A 22,912-nucleotide genomic window follows, 5' to 3' on the forward strand; every position below is an offset into this window, starting at 1 on the left:
CAAACACCAATATTAAAAGTACACAAACAACTGACAACATGTTATTGTCGAATAGATATGTTTTACTCAATCAGAGGTGACAACATTTTCATTCGGGATAATGGGATTATTCTAGGTAGTGTTATTCGGGGTATGGGTTATTCGAGGTCATAGCGGTAAATGCGCAGCTATTCACCAAGACCATGCTGAAGGTTGTGGGTTCGAATCACACCCGTCAAGGATGTTTTCAGTATCTTCGTGCTCGTCGTACGATATCATAATAACATTAAGCTGAAAAGCAGGTCCGGTCCCAGTTGAAATGTAATGCCAGAAATATAAAAAATAGAAGCGTACTTTTCGCTAATGGGTTGTGGTTCATAGTTTGATAAACAAAACATTGTAAAAACAAAGGACAAATAATTTAATTCTGACACTCACACGAATTACACACTAATTTACAACATAACTTTTGCATTTTCAACCAAACTATATTACATTCCTCTTAAGACATTCTTTACTACGCTCATGTATCACGGTACTTCCACTCGTGCTTTGAATCCCCTATAATATCAACAAATGTATATCAATGAACGGTGAGTGTGTCACTTACGCTGCTAGCTAAAATTAGCCGATTGCCGAACGCTAATTATATCGATCGTTACAATTAGCAATAAAAGCAGCACACATGATCGTGTGTGTTTAGAATCGATCGAATACATGTCTGGGTTTTCGAAAATGCTATGCCGCAATCCCTTAGAGTAGTTTTTCGGCACTATCTGTTTGATGGGAATTTGGCAATCCCTCTACGATAGTCCGAACTCTTCGAAAAAAGTCATAGTTTTTAAGATAAATTATTTATTTTCCCATCCGGATATTTTTTTATAAACATTTACAATAATAGTTTGTTTTTGTAAGTTTTATTTTTTTCCGTTGAAAATTCCAAATCATTAAAGTTATATAATTATAACAGTTCATAAAAATGAGTACACGTCGAGAAAGAAGGGCTCGCCGATCGGGCAAGGATGAAACGCCCGTGCAAATTGAATTAACCCCAGAGCCCCTGGCTCCAGCTCAGGATTTCCTAGCAGTTCCAAAAAGGGGTGACTCTCCACGTGATTTCAGAAGTTTGCATCGAGAAAAGTCTCCCTTTGAAATAGGTGAAAAGCCAGATGTCCAAGTTGCATCACAAAAAGCAATCATCGATAAAGCATTGGTTATGGACATTTCGGGAGGTGTAACGAATGTGGATGAATACATTTCTCTGTTTTTCACGGATTCCTGCAGTCTTGATCCAGCCAGTTGTGGTGATATTTCTACAGTGAAAATTGAAATTATCGAAGAGCAACCTATTGAACCAGAAGCACCAATGCCCGCAGCTGAACATGAGAAGACAGTAAGTGAAGCAGAAGCAGAGTTGGCAGCAAAGAAAGAAGAACAAGGTAAGTCACAAGAACCCGCTCCAGCACCCGTCGAAGTAGTTCCCGAGCCTACTCCAGAGCCCGTGCAAGAAGAAGTAGAAGAGGAAGAGGAGGAGGAAGAAGAGGAAGAAGTTCCTCCACCTCGTGAGCCGACCCCACCGCCACCACCACCCCCTCGTGAGCCGACACCACCGCCACCTCCTCCACCAAAGACACCTACACCCGAACCTGAATATGATTCAGACGTTGAACTGATTCCACCGAAGGAAGAGTTCGATCCTTCAGTGTGGAAAAGTGTTGACGACTTAGAAACGCAATTGAAAAATAGTGAGGAAGAGACGAAAAAAGCCAAGGCTAAGGAGGCTAAGGAGGCATCTAAGGAATCATCAAGGCGAGAATCGACTCACGAGATGACGGAGAGAGAACGTGATTTGGAATGGCAACGGCAGCGTCAATTGATGCGGCCACCGCTAATCATCTCACATTTAAAATCAAGAGCAGCTCCTAAAGGCTCAACAGTTAAGTTGACATGCACTATTTCTGGACCTGGAATCACCGTAAGGTGGTTTAAAGATGGCAATCCCATTGAAAAAAGTGCAAAGCATACCTTCAAGGTTAGCGAAGGTTTACTGAGCTTGGAAATTGTCAATGTGGATTACAGCGATCAGGGTGAATACAGTTGTATCATCAAGAATAAGAATGGAGAAACTTCGACGTCCACGACTGTGAAAGTATATGAAAGCTTTGAATCCAAGCCCATTCCTCCCACTTTTATTTCAATCAAAGGTAACAAACTTCAGCGTGTAACTAACTAATCACATATGGTGAAAGCTCAGTGAATTTTCGGTGATGTGAAGAAATGGCTAAACGTGTCTCTATAGTTCTCATTGAAGTTGTGTGTTTCAACAAATGAAAAGATTTATTTGAAATTTTGCTTAGTCTAGATGTAAGTTGAATGGTGACGAGCTGCTTTGCCTCACATGACAAGAAACGACCAATGCTGCTTAGATTGCTTTTGTTACTGTAATCACTGAATCTCCTTTTACCAAACGTTCAAAATTTGGAAAATTGTTTTGCGATCGAAGTATGCTGTGAAAAAAAAATGGTTATCGAAGGTTTTCAACATGATTTTTGGTACTCGTATACTGCAGTGAATCGCAAGTCAGTCCCATCTGCATTTTCGTCAAAATTGAGTTGAGTTCAGATTTCAGCCGCACTAATATTATCACATGATTTGTTCAGAAAAATTAGGAAAGAACAGCAAGTCAAATTGTCCCATAACGAAAAGTAACCGCATATCAGTCCCACTACGGGTTTGCGAACCGTGTTACACAAAAATGAACAGTTTTTTTATCGTCTTTATATTTTTCTCGTAAAGCTATCGTAGTGGAGAGCAAATTGTGAAAGTTTCATTATGATTTGAACATGTTCAATCCTCTGGAATTTTTTTAATATTCGTATGGAAAACGAGTTTGAAAACTTTACAGCCCATTTTCTCAATGCCTACTTTTTACAGATTTATTCTTGCGATTCACGGCAGTATGATATACTGTACTGACCATAACTGCATAACAGTCACATTCGACATTTTGGACAAATTGGAGTTAATACCATGGAGAGTCATCAAATGATAAATACTTTCGATCCACTTACTGAAATCTGTGAGATTGTTCTAGAACATTCGAAAAAAAATACCAAGTTGTTTTGTCACATTAGTAAGTATAACCGCATAACAGTCACATTGAGATTATAAATAAACCTCGTAACGTAATAGCAATAAAATTTCTATCAGAATTATTTTTTGACAATTCACCTAGTATGCGATATGAGTTGTACAAAATACCAGGCTCAAATAAGCACTTATGAGTTCCTGGTAATTTTTAGAAATTCCAGTTTCTTCCCATACTTCCATAAAATGCACACTTGGTATTCCATTTACTCAATGCCTACTTTTGTCGAATGTTACAAATATGCAGTTATGGGCAGTGTACTTATGGAATAAAACGTAAGGAAAGATATTTTGCATATTTTGAATTAAATTATAGAGATGCACGTACAGTAGGGATAAATCGACTGATTTAATAATTGAAAGCCTAATCATTTGTAAAACAAACCGACGAAACCATTCACTACGTGCAACATGGAGTAATGAACAAAACAATTATAATTTTGAGAAAATCTTCAATCGAATTAGTATAAGCATGATCTGAACTCGACTTTTTGGTCGAAAAAGTTTAAACATTTAAAGTTTTGCACAAAGTCTTTAGAAATTATGAAGTCCTGACTGATGATAGATTTGCTGATATGATTCATCCGTTTAGCAAATAGAACGTTTCAGTGAGTGATGTTCCCGCAAAGCCTAGACGATATATCTCAAAGTTTTAATAATCAACGTCAATTTAACTATTTAAGTAAAACTTTATTTTATTTCAGCACAACTTTTTAAAAATTCACAGCTTTGAAAGGAATGAATCAAACTATCTGAGTTTTTTTTTTGACGTGTGAAGAAGCATAGATCGCTCATCTGGCATCGATGAATCTTAAATTCGTTTTATATGAAACTAGTTCCAGTTTATTAACCAAAGGGCCTAAATGCCAAAACTGGCCTAAAATCGTTATTTTATATTTAAATGGTTTATAAAAACATGGAGTGATAATAAACTTGATATGTTTCTTTATTAATCGTTATTGGCAAATACAGTTGCCACTGCATTAAAACATGTTGAAACAATATTTAAAATATCCTTTTTGCAAATAGAACAACAGTGATGATTTTTTTATTTGTTGTTCGCGTTTGTAAAAGCAATAAAATATAAAAAAAACTGTGTGTTTCAATAAACTTGAATGAATGAATGAATATCAAAACCATTGCAATATTTAGAATGTACCTTCCAAGAAACCGAGTATTTAAAAAAAATGTGAATACGTTTTTATGTAATGGGGAAACAAAAACCTGTGAAAGAAATAGAACTATTTAAATATATTTTTATTGAATGATTACTGACTACGTCATGTCGGATGAAATTAATCATTTTTCCCAGTTCCCACCACAGAAAAGGTGACCGTCGTCCATGCCAGTCAACTCAGCGAATAAAAGAAAACCATTACATCGCCGAACTTCATCAGTTCACAACACACCCTTCAAATTTCTTTTGAAAGTCATTTTCATTAGCTCTGTCCAACGAGAGCTCGATTGCTACCACTTGTGAGCTCACTTTTACGATTTACACGCAGCGAAATGTATTTCAAATTTTTAAAAAAATGTGTATTACAACCAGCAATAAATAAAATTGTTATCGGACTAATAATTTCGTAATCGTTTTTGTACGAACAATCGATTTGTATGAAATTTTCACATTACTTCAGACATATCTTATTTTCGAGTATTTCTTTCTTTCGCGTGAAAGAAGAAGAAATACTCGAGCAAGTAATAACAATTCCATCAAAGTGTGCTTTTTTGACTGGGTTACATAATTTATATGATTTAAAAAGTGAAAGTCTGTAAATATTGACGTGATAGAGATATTCACTTTAGTCAATCTTTTATTTTTTTTTTTGAACTCATGAATGATAAGAAATACTCAAAAGTATATGTTCAATTTAAAATTTTATTTGAAATTCCGTTAAAATTTCTTTAAAATCGATCAATGTCATTTTTACTTTACTTGAATGTTACACTAGTTTTCAAATCAAATGTCTCGCTCAGCAAAAATAAATAAATTTCTTTAACGAATTGGACAAGAAACTTTCTACAATGAAATGACATTTCTTCAGGCAAGTAATTTCCAATGCATCGAGATAGGTGATTATATTTCTTTTCAACAGCAAACCAGTCTTTACAATGCAAATCACAATTAAAACTATTAAAACTTAAAAATTCAAAGTTTTAGATTTAAAAATAAATTAATTCAGATCAAGTTTCTTTGCGTGTATTCAACCACTCCAGCCTACTTGGATTCGGTTGGCTAAGTGTTCTTCCAGCCAGCTTTAAGCTGCACCGAAGCTGCTTGATTAAACTCAGAAAAAAGAGCTAGTGCTTATTATTGCTCGGATATCTAACAATTCTGTCGAATCAGACGGTAGTACGGAAACCGAAAACATTTTTCATATCCTAATTATGTTTTTTTTATCATCTCCCTTTTTATCTGAATTTCGTTACAAAAATCAAGGCTTATCATGGGATATTTACAAAAAAAAGTCATAGCTGAAGATGCTTTCTTACAATGTATTACCAAGAAATGCTTAACCCCTCTACCGGCAGCTCCTTTTTTTACCGCTAAAAAAAATACTCTACTATTCTGAAAAAAATCATGCAAATCGGTTCAGTATTCTTGGAGAAATCTGAAAATTACAATATGAGGTTTTTTAGAGTTTTCAAGATCTTTATTTGTCCAGCGTGGTACCAGAAACATAAATACTCATTACTCAAAGACGGCTGCACCAAATTGTATCATTTTTTATCAACAAACTCGCAGTAATGTATCATTCCGAGGAGTTAATATCCGAGTAAGTACGTTAAAAATTCTGTAGCCTGATATATTAACGTGGGCTATGGCTACGTGTCGGTCCCCCAAGGAATTTTGGAATGTCTTTGGATCCAGGTGACCAATGAGCAATATCGACACATATTCTAAAACTAAAAAAGTTTTTTAAGAACTTGTGAAAAAATGGTGCAAAAATATCGAGAAACAAAAAAGTTATCGCGATTTGAATACTAATTCAAAAATGAAGCTGCCGGTAGAGGGCTTAAAGAATCACTTGGACTCGATGAGGCAATCTCCTTAACCCAGTCATAAGACTAGTATCAGTTTCTTGGATCGCATATATTCCTCAACTGTGGATACAGAGTGCGCTACGATCAAATCTACTTCCTGATTCGCCATAGACTAATAGGATGATGTCGTCGGTAAAGACTATAATCTTCTCCTCGTTATCCTCTACTTTCCACTTTCTTAATTGCAAATCTGATCTTTCTTATTGCGAAGGGCTCCTTCTTCTCACAGCTACCACAAAAGTCCACGCTTCTTCCTAGCTTGCTAACAACCGCCGACGTACTTCTTCAGGTCTCGTGTGCTTCGGCCACGTGGACCCTTCTACGTGTCCTCGGCTAGCTATGTAACGATGCCGCAATGTACGAAGAATAGGGCTCTACGATGGCGTTGGGCAGTAATAGAAATTAGGTGGTTTCTATATAAAAAGGCGGGATCCTGGAGTCCACTTCTTTGTTCACTATTTCCTCTCAAACCTCTCCACTTCTCACTTCTTACTATTTGAATCTTTACAATTGCTTTCCAACTTGCTTCTTCTGCAGATTCCGAATAAGTGAACGACCAGAGGTTTGCCTTTTGTCTTCCAGGTTCTTGACCTGCATGGCCAATCGTTACCCTTTCATTCGGGTATTATCAACGATTTCGTCACCCCTCATGACCGTCCGAATGCCATCCTCCAAGGTGGTGGATTTTAGAAGCTCGGTAGGTGGTAGCCCGTGTCTTTTTTTTAACAAATTATGATTATATTCGATCTCGAATCAGACCCCTGAGAAGGTAACTCAGGGAATTATGGGCCTCGTGGTCGTGCGGTTAGTGTCGTCAGGCATTTAAGCGCATCGTATCATGGGGTGTGGGTTCGATTACCGCTTCAGCCATTGAAACTTTTCGTCAGGAATGTTTCTAGGTTGTGCCACTGGAACATGCTTGTCCGTTGTCTAGTGTTCAGTTACAGTCTGTGCAGCTAAATGGCTGAAGACGGTGTCCGTGTCTTTTATTATGAGGATGCCGCACCCCCCTAAAACTAAATTCTCGTTGAATTGCTCAAGTGGTGTACAGAATGCACACCCAGTGAACCACATATCGTATAAGAATGTGCATCCAAAATCACATATTCATGCGTCCAAAATCAAATTGCACAAGATGCCATATTAAGCGTTATCAATGTCAATACAAGTTGTATATAAATCCCCAATACGATTCATAAACGACAATCTGTATTGACAACAAAACATGTCGTAAATAGTGCAACATAGAATCACGTTATGTTATATAAACTGACAGATCATATATCAATCCAGTAAGCATCGTATGAAATCGCAATAACTTAGCAAAAATTGCCACCCAAACTTTGTCTATCTGCTGACGATGGGCCTCAAAGAAAAACAAAGTATGTGTCGCTGTACATGAAACATGTATTAATATTGGCAAATAATCACCCATCGGATAAGTAACCCTTGGTGGTACAGTGGTAAGGTGCCCGATTCTCGATCCAGAGGACTCGTGTTCGAGACTCAATGGAAACTTTTTTTTTATTTCCATCCAAATTTTGTGGCATCGTATATCTGATCGCAGAAAGTCCGAAAAAGTCGTGCCAAGTACGCATATAGCCTCCACTTTGGTAGGTATATAGCTTTTTCGTGCATTCAATACGATTGAATTGATTCATATAGAATGATGTATAACAAAAGTTATACCATCCAAAATGTTGACTGGGCAGACATTACCCTTGGCCTCAGACGCTTTACTCCTCGGAATCACTTTACGGTATTTCTTCGGGGAGGGGCCAGTGCATATAACACTTAATACATGTAGTAGAAGTAGTCTAGGCAAACTGCTTCTCCTAGCCGACTTAAACGGTTACAGGGAAGTAGCCTCGACAGGACTAATCTTCTACAGCCGACTCTTGGTCCGTGCGCCATAGGCGCTGTAATTTAAGTATAATGTGAGTGACAGCTGCACTCGGCCGTAACCAGCACTCGGCATCCGCACACATTCTCTGGATTATATTGTCCGGGGAGTGTCTGCTCCGCATGTAGTGAGCATACGATCACTCACAACAATGAAACGCGGGCAATCGAACACGACAACTCCGCTGTTTCCTCTACAACTAGCACAATTGGGTCACGCAAGAGATTCTGAGTCCCCGAACCTATGCTGGTACTGCCTTTACCAACCATGTCCTGCACACGTAAGCTATTTCACCGAGCTCAGTATAGCTAATCGCCGAGAACCCAACAGCTGAGAATTCGGTACTTTTCTATACCGAATCTCGGTGCTTATTTTTTCAAGAGTTAGGCAATCCAAATTTTTATTGAGATCTCGGCGAACACTACTGTATACCACATTTTACCGATATTCTGCACTTAGTTACCGAGATATCAGCTGTTGGATTCTCCGCGAATCCGTTTACCGAAGTCGATTTCCGACTTGTGTAATACGGAATTAGCGTCAGGTGGAAGTTCTCTTCCTCATGGGCCATGATTTCTAATATACTAATCTGACACATTGGGTATTGGCCGATGGGTGCATCTACCTTTAGTGGAGTTATTCCATTCCTGCTACCAAGTTCTAAGCGTTTTCTCTTTACGTGTTGTCTTTCTTTAAGCGCTGTCTTTTGTTACGCGTTGTGGCTCCTCTTATTCCTCTTTGGTTGAAGCATTGAATATCTTCCTTGATGATGAGCCCGATGGGCGTCATCCCGGCTATAATACACACGGTCTCTTTAGAAACTGTTTGGAATGCGCTTGTTACTCTTAAGCACATGATCCTGTACGTGCTTTCCTACCGCATTAGGTTTCTGTTCATTTAAAACATGTGGGTAGCACCACGCTCGCCAGGAGCTGAGTGGTTGCCTGCATGATTACGGTCATTCCACATACCACTATCCTACTTGTATGTTTAATAATTGATATGTTGGGGAAACCTGCACAACTCATACAAACATTACCTGTCATACATTTTTACGAACACACAAAATACAAAATCTCATCAATTAACAAACCAAACACTTGCATATTTCCCATATTTTTGTAGTAATGAAGAACTAATAGTCAGCAACCATACTCCTCCATGAGTTTGCTCAGTAGCATGAAACGCTTATTCGTTAATACAATCAGCGGAAAAGCTTACTACTTAGGCAAAAAAAAAATAACAATTGAATTTCACCGGAAAATAAAGGAAAATCGATGAGTTTATCTCCAAGGCTTGTAGCAGCACCTCTTAGGTAAACAAAGCTTGACATCGTTCAGCAAAGAATACAAATTGAATCCTTCTAGGAGTGATTCAATGAGTCGGGCCATTTTACCCCATCAGTGTGTACTGGGCCATGTTCCCCTACATGGCATTTGACAATCTGGGCCTTAAGAAACTTCCGCAGTCATTAGACAATTTTTCTGCCTTTCATTTGGGTCAGTATTCTCTAATCCAAACAGATTTTTGGTAGCTTGTGCTCTGCAAAAAAACAAAACGCGAGTATCTGAAAATGTCGATAAACCGTCACAGTGATAATAAAAATTTTCAAATGATTTAGCTAGTTTGGAACATTCGTGTCCTTGAAGAACAGAAAAAATCGAAGCCCATTTGTATTTCGACTTTGCGTATGAATTGAGCGTATATTGTCTGCGCGCTATCGCCGCCGCTGAATGTGCATTCAAAATGAGCGCCGCAATAATTGCACCGAAACTCTGGACTAGAGTTGCGACATTGCCAACTCTAGTCCAGAGGCTACCGAAGCGCCCTATCTGAATGCTGCATCTTTCTTTTTGCTTCGCTTAGCCTAGAGGCAGATTATGCTTCCGTAACTTGCAAATTTTAAATAAATAGGAATGTGCGACCTTTTCATGATTCTTATTCCGGACGCTTCCTCAATTTTGCCTCACATTCCGGATAATTTGATTCCAATTCCGGACAGGTCATGTGAATCTTACTTAGAAAAGTCAAATCATTATTTGAAATAACCAATCTATTGAAAAAACGTCTAATGCAGTTGAGCATTCTAAACTTTTATAGATATCTTTGAAAAATGCTTGTTAAAATAAGCCTCGGAAGTGGAAACTTTTGACCGGCAAATATTGACACATTCCATGTGAAATTTCCTTTACAAAGTAGAATGTCCGGAATTTGAAGCTGTCCAGAATTTGACTCAGAACTGTACTTACCTTTCAATGTACTATTATTTATTTATTTGGTTAAACATCAATAAACTTGATAAAACCTCACGAACAATGTTTCGCCAATTCACTCGATCCATGGCCGCTTCTCTCCATCCTTGACTGCCATCCACGCTTCCCTGGTACACCAGTTCAGTTCACCTAGCTCGCTGCGCCCCACGCCTTCTTGCTCCGACCGGATTCGAAGCGAATACCATCTTTCCAGGGCTATTGTCCGGCATTATTGCAACATGCCCTGTCCTACCCTTCAAGATACTAGGTTCGCCGTAGAGTTGGGCGAGCTTGTGATTCATTCTTCGCCGCCACACACCCTTCTCCTGGGCCCGCTGTTATGGAATGCGATGTACGATGACGTACTGAGGCTGCCCCTTCCGACGGGTGTTAAGATTGTTGGCTTCGCCGACGATATCACCCTAGTGGTCTATGGTGAATCGATGGAGGAAGTAGAGTTGACAGCAGCGCACTCTATTTCCCTGGTTGAGGAACGGATGAAGTCTAGGAAACTAGGACTGGCCCGTCACAAGACTGAGGTGGTGGTGGTCAACAACCGCAAGTCCGAGCAACGGGCGCTTATCTCGGTAGGTGATTGCACCATAGAGTCCAAACGATCCCTTAGGCATCTTGGGGTAATGATTGATGGCAAGCTGAGCTTCGCTAGCCACGTTGAATATGCCTGTAAAAGGGCATCTACGGCTATAGCGGCGCTTTCGAGGATGATGTCTAACAGCTCTGCTGTAATTGCCAGCAAACGCAAGCTGCTGGCAAGCGTGGCGCTATCCATACTAAGGTATGGAGGACCAATCTGGTCAAAAGCGCTTATAACGAGAAGAAACCTAAAGCGGTTGGAAAGCACGTACAGGATAATGTGCTTAAGAGTAGCAAGTGCATACCGGACGGTATCTAAAGAGGCCGTGTGCATCATAGCGGGATGACGCCCATCGGGCTCATCATCAAGGAAGATGCTCAATGCTTCAACCAAAGGGGTACCAGAGGAGTCCGCGACACGTGTAAAGAGGAAACGCTCAGAAGCTGGCAGCAGGAATGGGATAACTCCACTAAGGGTAGATGGACCCATCGGCTAATACCAAATGTGTCAGATTGGTATGGTAGAAGCCATGGGGAAGTGAACTTCCACCTGACGCAGTTTCTGTCAGGACATGGTTGCTATAGACAGTACCTGCATAGGTTCGGGCACTCAGAATCTCCTGCGTGCCCCAATTGTGCTGGTGTAGAGGAAACAGCGGAGCATGTCGTGTTCGATTGCCCTCGTTTCATTGTTGTGAGAGGTCGCATGCTCACTACATGCGGAGGGGACACGTCCCCCGACAATATTATAGTGAGAATGTGTGCGGATGCCGAGTGCTGGAATGCAGTAACTACGGCTGTCACTCACATTATGTTAGAATTGCAGCGTCTATGGCGCGCCGACCAAGAGTTGGCTGCAGAGGATTAGCCCTGCCGAGGCTGGTCCCTTGTAACATTGTTTAAGTCGGCTAGGAGAAGCAGTTTGCCTAGGCTACTTCTGCTACACGTGTTGTGCTATATGCACTGGTCCCTTCCAGAAGAAATACCGTAAGGTGGTTCCGGGGAGATGAGGGTCTGAGTCCAAGGGTCATATCGATGCACTGTTCACCACTTGAGCAATTCTAAATGAATTGCTCAAGCACAGTGCATAGGCTGGTTTTAGCGGGTCGTCGTTGGTGCGTCATCCCCGCATTCCCCGAGTTATCTTCTCAGGGGATCTGTTTGCAGATTTCCCCCTTGTAAAAAACAAAACAAAAAAAAACCCTTCTCCGGCATGCCGCCGCCGTTCTATGCACCCGGCGTTCTAAAACTCCAACAGTTTGCAAGTCCAACTCGAGCATCGTCCATGTGTCATGCCCGTAGAGGACTACCGGTCTTATGAGCATTTTGTACATCATGCATTTGGTGCGGGTTGAATCTTTTTGACCGCAGTTTTTTCTGGAGTCCGCAGATGATCTTCTTGGCATTAACGTCCCCACTGGGACAAAGCCTGCTTCTCAACTTAGTGTTCTTATGAGCATTTTCACAGTTATGTATTACTTGAGAGCTTTATTTGTCTAAGTTGCCATTTTCGCATTCGTATATCGTGTGGCAGGAGCGATGATACTCTATGCCCAGAGAAATTAAGGAAATTTCCATTACGAAAAGATCCTGGATCGATACGCCTTCGTATTTCTCGATGATGCGCCGTTCAGCAATTATCCGAGGTGGACGAACTCGCCCACCACCTCGAAGATCCTTCGGGATTGGGATTCTTAATAAGAGAGATTCACGGAAACTCACATTGCGGTCAAAGTGTAAGCTAATCGAGCCGCGAGAGCTGCAAAGGGTGAGCCAAACGAACATGCAAAGTGTTGACCTATTTTTTATTTTATTTCGGTAAAAGTTTATTTGCATAGAGAAAACATGAAATGTTTGCCTTTTTACACTTTGGAATTGCGATATTAAGTTGTTGCTTTTTGTCTGTTGTTTATTAGTTTTGAAATGTAACTCAAAGGCCTATAAAAACAGAATATACAGCTTCGAGCGATGATGTCCGTGTTACAGCTGGGCCCTGTCGCGCTCAGCTCCGCCTATCAGCATGTACTTTGTTTTTGACGCATTCACAACCAGTCCGACTCTTGTTGCTTCGAGTTCCAGGCGTGTGTACAAATCTGCCAACGTTTCAAATTTTCTCCCTGTAATATCCATGTCGTCCGAAGCAAACAAATTGTCCGGATCTCGTGAAAATTGTACCTCGTCTGTTAAGTCCGGTTCTCCGCATGACACCTTCAAGCGCAATATTGAGCAGCAGGCACGAAATCGCCCTGTCGTAGTCCCCGGCGAGACTCGAACTGGAGTGTTCGTCCGAGATCTTCACGCAGTTTTGCACACTGTCCATCGTATCTCCAATCAATCATCTGAGCTTCCTGGGAAAGCAATTCTTATCCATGATCTTCCAAAGCTCTACATGGTCAATACTGTCATATGCCACCCTGAAATCGATGAACAGGTGGTGCGTAGAGATCGGGTATTCACGATATTTCTGGAGGATTTACCGCACGGGAAAGATCTGGTCGGTTGTCGATGAAACCTGCTTGATAGCTTCCCATGAACTCTTTTGCCATAGGTGATAGGCGACGGAAGATAATCTGCGTAAGCACATCTTCCATCGTGAGAGCTGGTCGGTTTCAAATGTCTGCTGTGCTGGCATAGTCATCATCTTCGCTACTTTGTAATGTAATTAAGTTTAGGGAAAAATTGTAGGCGTAGATTAGGATAGTGATTGCACGATGATTTTCACACTCCAGTTTGTCGTTGTTCTTGTAGGTAGGGCTTATAAGGGGCCGTTCAAATATTACGTAACGCAACAGGGGGAGGGAGGGGGTCTTACAGAGTGTTACGACCCATACAAAAAATTAAAATTTTCCATACAAAAGCTGTTACGTGGGGGTGGGAGGGGTTCTAAAATTGACAAACTTTGCGTTACGTAATATTTGAATGAACCCTAACACCTTGCTTCCACTCCTCCGGTAGCTGTTCCGTTTCCCAAATTCTGACTATCAGCCGATGCAGACAAGCGGCCAACCTCTTCGGGTCCATCTCGATGACTTCGATTCCGATACCATCCTTGCCAGCTGGCTAATTGTTCTTGAGCTGTTGAATGGTATCCTTAACCTCTTCCATCGTGTGAGCTGGTCGGTTTCAACTGTCTGCTGTGCTGGCGTAGTCCTCACCTCCGCTACTTTGTAATGCAATTAAGTTTAGGGCAAAATTCTAGAATTATCCAAAAACATCCAGAAACAAAAATGGTTTTTGAAATTTATAAATAAAACAACCTTTTAATTTAGCGGAATAATATTGAGGTACGAACCTCAAATTCAAATATAATGGAAATTCAAACTTTACACAGATCAGAAATAAGGATTTCTTGTCTTTGTTTGTACATTTCACATATCGTAAGTTTTACTTCATGTATAGAGCTTCTTTGGGAATCAAATCAGATTTTTCAAGCAAAATGTAGGGTGGCTTGTTGTATTTTCGGCAGCTTTGTTTACTTAATAATGAGTGGTTTTCTAGAAGTAAATGAGCTCAAAAATTGCATCAATACTTTTAGCATATAAGCAGTGCCGTAGCGTGCGGTTGGCCAGGTTGAGAGGCGTCAGAATGCAAGAGTCGGATATACAATTGGATCATTGGCCAGATTTTAACATAACTTTGAGCAGGATTCTTGTGAAATCTTTGGCATGGTACTCACAGAATCGTCTACAAAATTGTCATATAATACGAAACATAATTCTCACAGAAAAAAACCTAAGCAGGCCTACATCACAGTCCAAGGGCGGGCTTAGGCAGAATAGTTTGATTTTTTTTTCATGAGGTTTAATTTTCAATTAATTTGAACCTGCCAATCCAATCTAGAGAATATCTCAGAATCCTAACCAGATTTTAAGAGAATTTCATAACAGTAATAACCAAGCGTGAGTTTAATAAGCTGTAAATTTGAGTATTGTTTCAAACATGAGAAATTTCATTAGCAAATTTCGCAGCAACTGAAAATTGATTTTACAAAAATGTTGAAAATAGTTGAGATGATTGTGCGCTAACAAGTTTTAGGTTACAATATTATTTCTGTGATGGAACCCGTGCTTCAAAAGTTTGGATGGGCCTGGTTAAGATTCTACTAATTTATTCGGTGCAAGGAGAGATGGCAAGGTTCGGGAAAATTTTCAGTGTGAGTATTGAAACAAGTTTGAAAGCCTGTCAACATCCTTTGTCGATACTTTTACACTAAAATTAAATTGCTAAATGATTCTTGATGGATCTTCTCCCCTATCTCTTCGTAACATATCGATAGATTTTTATTTACTAATGACATATTTTCTGAAAACAATCTTGATCTTATTCAATTCAGCTTTCATGAAAAACGATCCTGTCAATCAATGGATGAGTCTTGATTATTTGGTCGTAATTTATTGTAAGATACACCTTGATATCTTTTGAAACTTTATCACTCTAGAATTAAAAAAAATATCTCTTATAAAGTATGTCTGGTAAACTTCACAAAAACTTGTTTTTCCTACAAATTGTCAAATTTTAAAAATGTTTCAAAATCCAATCTCCCATATCTTCCTTACAATCCTCTTACCATGAAAATATTGTTCTGTGAAATTTTCAGCTTTCTAGGTGGTGATTCAAAGGTGGCCCAAAGACGATGAAGGTTTATATGGAAATTACTATGGAGAAATTTTTAAAAATGTTCCAAACGCGTTAGTACTGTAATGTAAGAACAAACTTCTTATCTCATAGTGAAAACTCAATCTTCAAATCTTAATGAAGGAAGTTGCTGAAGAAACAAATCCCTTTTGAGCTGATTTTGTTTGGGATTTTTGTAGATGTTTGCGGGGTATAATCCCATAGTAGCTCATGAATATCTCTCCTCCTGTCCGTCGAATTGAATTGTTCTCTTCAGTAAATTTCTTTATTATGGTTTGAAACATGATACTTTACTATGGGATGATTTATTTGTTCTTACATTCCAGTACTAACGTGTCTAGAACATTTTAAAAAAATTCTCCATAGTAATTTCCATATAAACCTACATTGTCTTTGGACCACCTTCGAATCACCACCTAGAAAGCTGAAAATTTCATAGAACGCTATTTTTATGGTAAGGATTGTAAGGAAGATATAGAAGATTGGATTTTCAAACTTTTTTTAAATTTTGAACAGCCCTACTGTAGGTATTTTGCCAAATAAACGAAATAAGGCTTTGGATAAGGGGCGCCCATATAAAGGTTCGCCAAGGGTGCCATGAGAGCACGCAACGGCTCTGCGTATAAGTGCACCTCATTGCCGAATTTAGTCGACAAAAACCCACCATGACGAAGAGAACAAAACGGCCGAAAATACGTAGGCTTCCCTATGATTCTTTCTATTTGCTGAAAATATGATTTTTCAGTGTTAAAGTTCTTCTTTCTGGCGGTACGTCCCAACTGGGACAAAGCCTGCTTCTCAGCTTAGTGTTCTTATGAGCACTTCCACAGTTATTAACTGAGAGCTTTCTATGCCAATTGACCATTTTTGCATGTGTATATCGTGTGGCAGGTACGAAGATACTCTATGCCCTGGGAAGTCGAGAAAATTTCCAACCCGAAAAGATCCTCGACCGGTGGGATTCGAACCCACGACCCTCAGCTTGGTCTTGCTGAATAGCTGCGCGTTTACCGCTACGGCTATCTGGGCCCAATATATTTTTCATCATACTTACATTACATTCGTAAGGGGTAGCACTCTTGAATGTAGTCTCCATGAAATGACAATATAAATCATTTTCTATGAAATATTGAAGACTAGGGTAGACGGGGCACGCTATGTCTGAACCAGGCGGTTAAAAATCGAATGTACGTCGGATTGTTTCTCGCTAGAGTTCAGTATTTTTTTTTATCTCGGATTTCGGTGGTATTCGTCTTCAACTAATTTAACTTTTAAGCTATTATTAAAAAATATTTTTAAATAAATTTCTAGGAATTCGCATAAAATTTTCTTTGGACTTTGTCAGGTGTCCGTTCATTTGGCCGCATGCCGTTTGGCCGAACGCCATTTGACCGAATGGGTCGTTTGGCCGCATTACGAACAAAACAATAATTACTAGAACGCTGATGTGTAGGATTCGTAAGTGTGGCCCAATAACTGATCAGCTAATTAATTTGATTTTTTTTTATGTGACGAGACGTCATGTTTATTTATGAAGAAATGATAAAATCGACCCGTTAATTCAGGACGAAGTTGTTAGCTCTCCATATCACGTCAAGACTCTAAACTGATGGTTGATTTGTCTGTGTGTTTCCAACGGTGTGCTAGGGTTTCGAGTGTTTTATAATTATTTCATCAGAAATTTGTCCTTTTTTCTAACATAGGCTATTCTTTCGAGTTATACTGGTTTCATTACAATTGGCAATAATTTAGATTATATCTTGATTGAGCATTTTTGCTTCTTTAAAACATCGTGCGGTTCTTTGTATTTATACTGATATAACGATTATTTGCATTACACTTGTTCAATTTTTTATAAGAGATGTTTTATTCTTTTGATTATAGGTTGAAAATGAAAGTTATTAGACTTAAGGCTTATAATGCGTTCTTGAAAAGTCTTACTTAAAACATATTTTTAGCTCAAGGGTTAACCTAGGCAAGATGTCGTTCCCATGCAAAACTAAGATTGCAACGTGAGAAATGAACTCTACACGGTTGCTTGTGTATATCAGTAAACCGAACGACTCGGTGAACACAAACATCAAAGAAGCTTACTGTTTCTCCGTACATGTGATTGCTAGAACTACGGAATGATATCCTTAGTACCATTCGAGGGATCAATGCAAACCATTCCTGCAGAAAAACGAATTAGTCTTGAGCCTTGAACTTTTAGGTGCTGCCAAAAACTGACTACAAACGTCATGCTGGCAGCTAGCAGAGAAGTGAAAAATTGCCTACATTTAAGAAGTTCTTCTTTCAGCAATGACTGTTTCTTGAACTAACACTAAAGAGCGCATTGTTTATAAATCAATGATGATTTATTTATTTTTCTTCAAGAATAAGCTGAATCGGTTCTTTGAAATTCAGCTTTGTGATTCATCACAAATGCATACTAACTATAGTTAACTGTTGTTTTCAATTTCGGCCAAATGGCATTCGGTCAAATGACCCTGTCGGCCAAATGGCGTTCGGCCAAATGACCCGGAACAATTTTGTCAGCATCTTAAGCAAAAAAAAAAGTTAGCAATATTAGACTGCTTTAAATTCATAAACTGCAGTTTAACTAGCAAACTTCAACAATCTATAGCTATGCTGTAATCATAGCCTTGAGTTTAATAGTTGTTTTTTATATATATTTTACAATCATTCTTTCAAGTTTTAGTAAGTCGTTTTAGTTGAAGTGTGTCGAAAAAAATATGTGTCACTATCAAGCAGCACAAAAAAAACACAATATTTTTAGCCATACGATAGTTTAACTTGCCGCTTTTTCCCCCAGAGTTGAAAACTTCATTTTCATGTTTTATTATAATTTAGCTGCTCATTAAAATCTGCAACCTGGAAGGTAAATCTTTCTCTCTGGTTTGAGTTTCTGTACAAATTTTTGCATTACAGTGAAGTTTTATGTAATACCAGCGTTTTTATCTGATTGGGCGAAAAAACTTAATCTGGGCACAATTCGCTAGAAAATCTGAATTTTTGTTTATTTCCATCGGGATAATATCAGGTATCGAAAAAATTTAATAGATTATCATTTTTAATCGACTTGAGGTTTTGTCCGACCATTGTATGAAGGCGCGTCACTGTGAAACACTCAAAACTCAAGTGCAGCCGTTAACATCGTCAGTATCGCCTCACTGAGGCTTCCAACAAGCGTGGTTTTCAAGAGAGGGTTTTACTCGATACACATGATGTGAGTGCCTATGAGTTGGGCTTGCCGATATAAAAATTTAAAATGGTCATTGAAGGTTCTCGTCATATTGAAGAAAGTAAAACTTTAACTTATAGTAGGTACATGTCATGTGTTTTGTATCATAAGGACGTATCTGCACTGATCGATTTCTCTTTATCGATTTTCACTTTTGTTTTCTTCGTAGGATTTCCGGCGGATTGTGTCACGACAAGAGAAATTACTAATGAAATTAATGTTCTCCCAACAGCTCCCCTTCTTTGAAACAGTGGGCTATACTGTAGCCAAATTAGGCGGCATCCACAAATTACGTAACGCTCTAGGGGGAGGAGGGGAGTAGGCTCAAGCGTTACGGCTCATACAAAAAAAATTTCATACAAAAAGCGTTACGGAGGGGGTCAAATATTTCCAATTTTTGCGTTACGTAATAAATGGACGCTGCCTTAGGCTGCGATTAAGAATTTTAGAAACGCTTAGCTGTTTTCTTTACATTATTCGTTAAAACTGATTGTCTTTCACTGTGACCGTAAATCTGTGGATCTAGAAAGTACATCGTTTTATGTATTGTGAATTGTATGTGTAGATAATACCAGTGTATTGTTTTTGTTATAATGGTTTGGTACGTTTTGTAACTAAATATACATTCCTAACCAAGCAAATATTGACCACGAACTTTTTCTAGGAACAACATACTGAACCAAATCAGTAACAATTTATAAGTTTCCCAATCTAGCTTCTTCAAATGATGAAGAATACACCAATGAAGATGACGTCAGTTATTATTGACGTAAAAGAATCGCGCAACGAAAACCATATAATACGACTATGTTATAGTTAAGTCAATTCTGACTCAACTTGTTGTGAACCACTGTTCTAGTAATTATTGTATTACATACATTTGACTCGGTTTGCCGCAAATTCGTAATTAATGGAGCTCGGAAAAAAAATGTCAATGTTACATCTGTGGAATAAACTTAACTCATTCCAATCATAAATTTATTGTTGCATTATAATCATGAATTATAGTCATGATATCCATACTAGAACAAAGAAATTGTCTCTGTATTTTTTTGTAGATTGGTTACTAATTTATCCCACTGCCGTAAAAGTAGGTACAGAAATATTTTTAGCTTTGGCAGTTTTCTGGCGATTGTCCAACATTGTCAATCGATGATGCTTTGATTAGCGAGCGTTTCTCGATTCACGCTGTGCTCTACATTCAGACAGTCTGCATATCTACTGCTAACCTTCTTAAATTTTCATTTTTTTTAGATAGTTATTTGTTGCCTCTTGAAGTATGGAAAGATTGTTGCACGAAATAATTCCTCGTAAAGCGTCATGGGATGAAAATTAACAAAATGTTTAAGCAGGAAGAAACAACAGATGGACAACGGAACAACGGATCTTATCTCTGGAGGTGAATGATTAAAGGATAATTGGTCGGCGTTAAGTCAGAGTGGACCAAGTACAAAACTTAGGAAAATTGGATTATTCTTCCATTAAATGCGAAATTACTTTTAGTCCATCTCATTCTGATCAGATTTGATGGATGCTGTAAACTGCGAGAGATTTGTAACAAATTTACTTTGGATGATCAATGAAATTCGTTAAAAGTATGCAGTCAAAGTGGACCAAGTGCTTATTACCACAACAGCGAAAATGATAAGCGCGCTGAGGAATGCTTGGAAATGAAAGACAATTCAAGCGCTTAGTCAGTTTTTTCGACATCGAATGATTCTTCTTGTCATCAATCAATAAAAATCCATAAATATTATTTATGTCGATGCATTTTGGTTTTTGATCATTTACCATATATGGATGGGTGATCAGAAATTGCAACAATTTCTGCGCAGACAGAGTGGACCAAGTTTATTTATGATTCTGGGGCAGAATTTTTTACTTTTCTTGAGCGGAACAGCATACCTAGCTTTAAACTAAGTATGCTGTTTCGCTCAAGAAAAGTAAAGAAATCCCTTGACTGAATGGGTGAAGAAATTTCCTACAGAGAGCCCCATTTGAAATGACATTTCTTCTCAGCTGCGTATTGGAATCAGAAAAATGTGATTTTCTAGACCATTTCTGGGAAGAAATTTTCCACGCATCGAGATAGGCGATTCCTTTTCTTGTCAGTAGCAAACCGGCCTTAAAGCTAAGTATGCTGTTCCGCTCAAGAAGAGTAAAAATTTCTGCGGCAGAAATGGTCAAGATATTTTCTACAGTGAGCTCCATTTGAAATGACATTTCTTTTCAACTGCGTACTGCGATCAAAGAAAAATGCTTTTCTTGACCATTTCTTGCAAGAAGTTTTCGCTGTACATCACTCGCCTAGTGAAAATTGCGTAAAATTTCACTCAGACTATTGTAATAACATGTACGAAATGGCGTGATTAGTTAATTAATTTCATCTATTTCATTACATTTATTCGTACGCAACTATGAAAATGCGAGTAATGTGCAGCGCAAACGACGTGATGTTACGTGATGTAAGGCCCTACTCAGTGGGTCTCTATACAATATAATACGCTCTATACAATATTCAACGTAAATGATCGTTTGTGCTTTGTTCAGCAATCTTTTAGTAACAATTATATTGTCATGTCTAATGCTGAACTATATGTAACTGCATGTCCAAAGTACACTCACTGTCAAAGTATACTAAACAAATTTTTATCGATGATAATGTTCCAACTTAATTAAGATGAATTGCAAACACCAGCGGAACCACAGAAATCCATTCAAGAACCAGCACCACCACCACAACCCGTTGAAAAGCCTGTCCCAGTTTCGACAGACATCCCTAAGGATCAACCGGCGACCACAACTGATGTCGCGAAAAAAGATACACCGGATGCTACTCCAGCATCAACAGAAACAACTGGTGAAGCTTCCGGCGAAGGACAAGAACCATCTAGTTCTGAGGAAGCTGCACAACCAGAATTTCCGAAATTTGCAGACAAGTTCAAAAGAGATAAACCGGAACAGTCACCACCCCCGCCTCAATATGGTGACGATTTAGTAAAATATCACCATAAGAAAATTTTACACAACAGAGACAAATTGCAATGGTCCGTACATCTGACGAATCGGGCTGGCCTGGCTGGCCGTAGGTTCAAACTGATGTGTATGTGCATCGGATTCCAGCCCGAATTGAAATGGTTCAAGAACAACGAACCCATCGAGTACGATGACCATATTGTCGATATGAATGATTTGCACCGAGGCGCCTACGGTTGTATCTGGATCAATGATTTGTGCTCCGCCGATGCTGGAACGTACAAATGTGTTGCCTCCAACGGATTTGAAGAAATTGAAACCGTCTGTAAATTGACCGTAGTAGACCCTGGCACCAAGTCGAAAGAGTGTGCGCCGACATTCGTACCGCACCGCACTAGAGGTAAGAGGCGTTATTGTCTAAATATTTGAAGAAAAATTTGTTCTTTTTTGTCACAAAGATGTCCTTCTTGAAGATTTTCTCATTTTATCACGAGTTTAACATTAAATAAACATTTGAAGAATATCGCAATAATACAATTCAAGATCATATCTTCAAATCGAGTAATTTGATGATAACTAGTAATTCTTCAATGGATATATTGTGCATATTTTATCTACTAAACTATGTTGCTAATTCTTCGAATTTTCAAAAACAAATTGTTTTGATATTTTGACTCAAATGTAGACCATACTTTCACTTCAATTAAAGAGAATTTGGAAAATGATAATTACTCATTACATTGCATTACAAGTTTTAATAAGTTTTGTTTATTTTAGTTGCTTCATAAGCACATAAATATCATATAATATTGTATATTGCTGGTTGCTTTGCAAAGGGACGAATGACCTTCGGGTTAAAGTCCCACTCAAAACAACAACATCAACTTTATTTTTCATTCATCGATCGTCGTCTGTTGGCAATTGATATTGTCTGTTTCATGGACAACAAAACGCGCCGCCAACTTTCAAACAGACCGACAAAATCGTCGCCAGCAAACGAATCAAAGGAGGTGATTATCCGTTGTATTGGTAAGACTGATTAAGCATCAAATTCGCAGCGGCTGGTTGGCTGGCGACGGTTTCACCGGCGACGATTACAAATCGTCGCGTTCGATAAGGTGCAAAATTTACAATATA

At 38.8% G+C, this 22,912-nt stretch overlaps 1 protein-coding gene across 1 annotated transcript in view; it reads left to right on the top strand.

The window, feature by feature from the left end:
• The first annotated feature begins 715 nt into the window (after nt 1–715).
• The window catches only part of LOC5569002 (muscle M-line assembly protein unc-89), a 75,867-nt gene continuing 53,670 nt past the window's right edge, over nt 716–22,912 (top strand). The window contains exons 1-3 of the mRNA XM_021851136.1: nt 716–889; nt 950–2,183; nt 21,480–22,175. Of these exons, the coding sequence (XP_021706828.1) occupies nt 959–2,183; nt 21,480–22,175 (1,921 nt within the window). The 5' untranslated portion in view covers nt 716–889; nt 950–958. The remainder of the gene's footprint in view (nt 890–949; nt 2,184–21,479; nt 22,176–22,912) is intronic.

Source organism: Aedes aegypti, chromosome 3 (genome assembly GCF_002204515.2).
Source record: "Aedes aegypti strain LVP_AGWG chromosome 3, AaegL5.0 Primary Assembly, whole genome shotgun sequence".
In the NCBI taxonomy this organism is placed as follows: domain Eukaryota; kingdom Metazoa; phylum Arthropoda; class Insecta; order Diptera; family Culicidae; genus Aedes; species Aedes aegypti.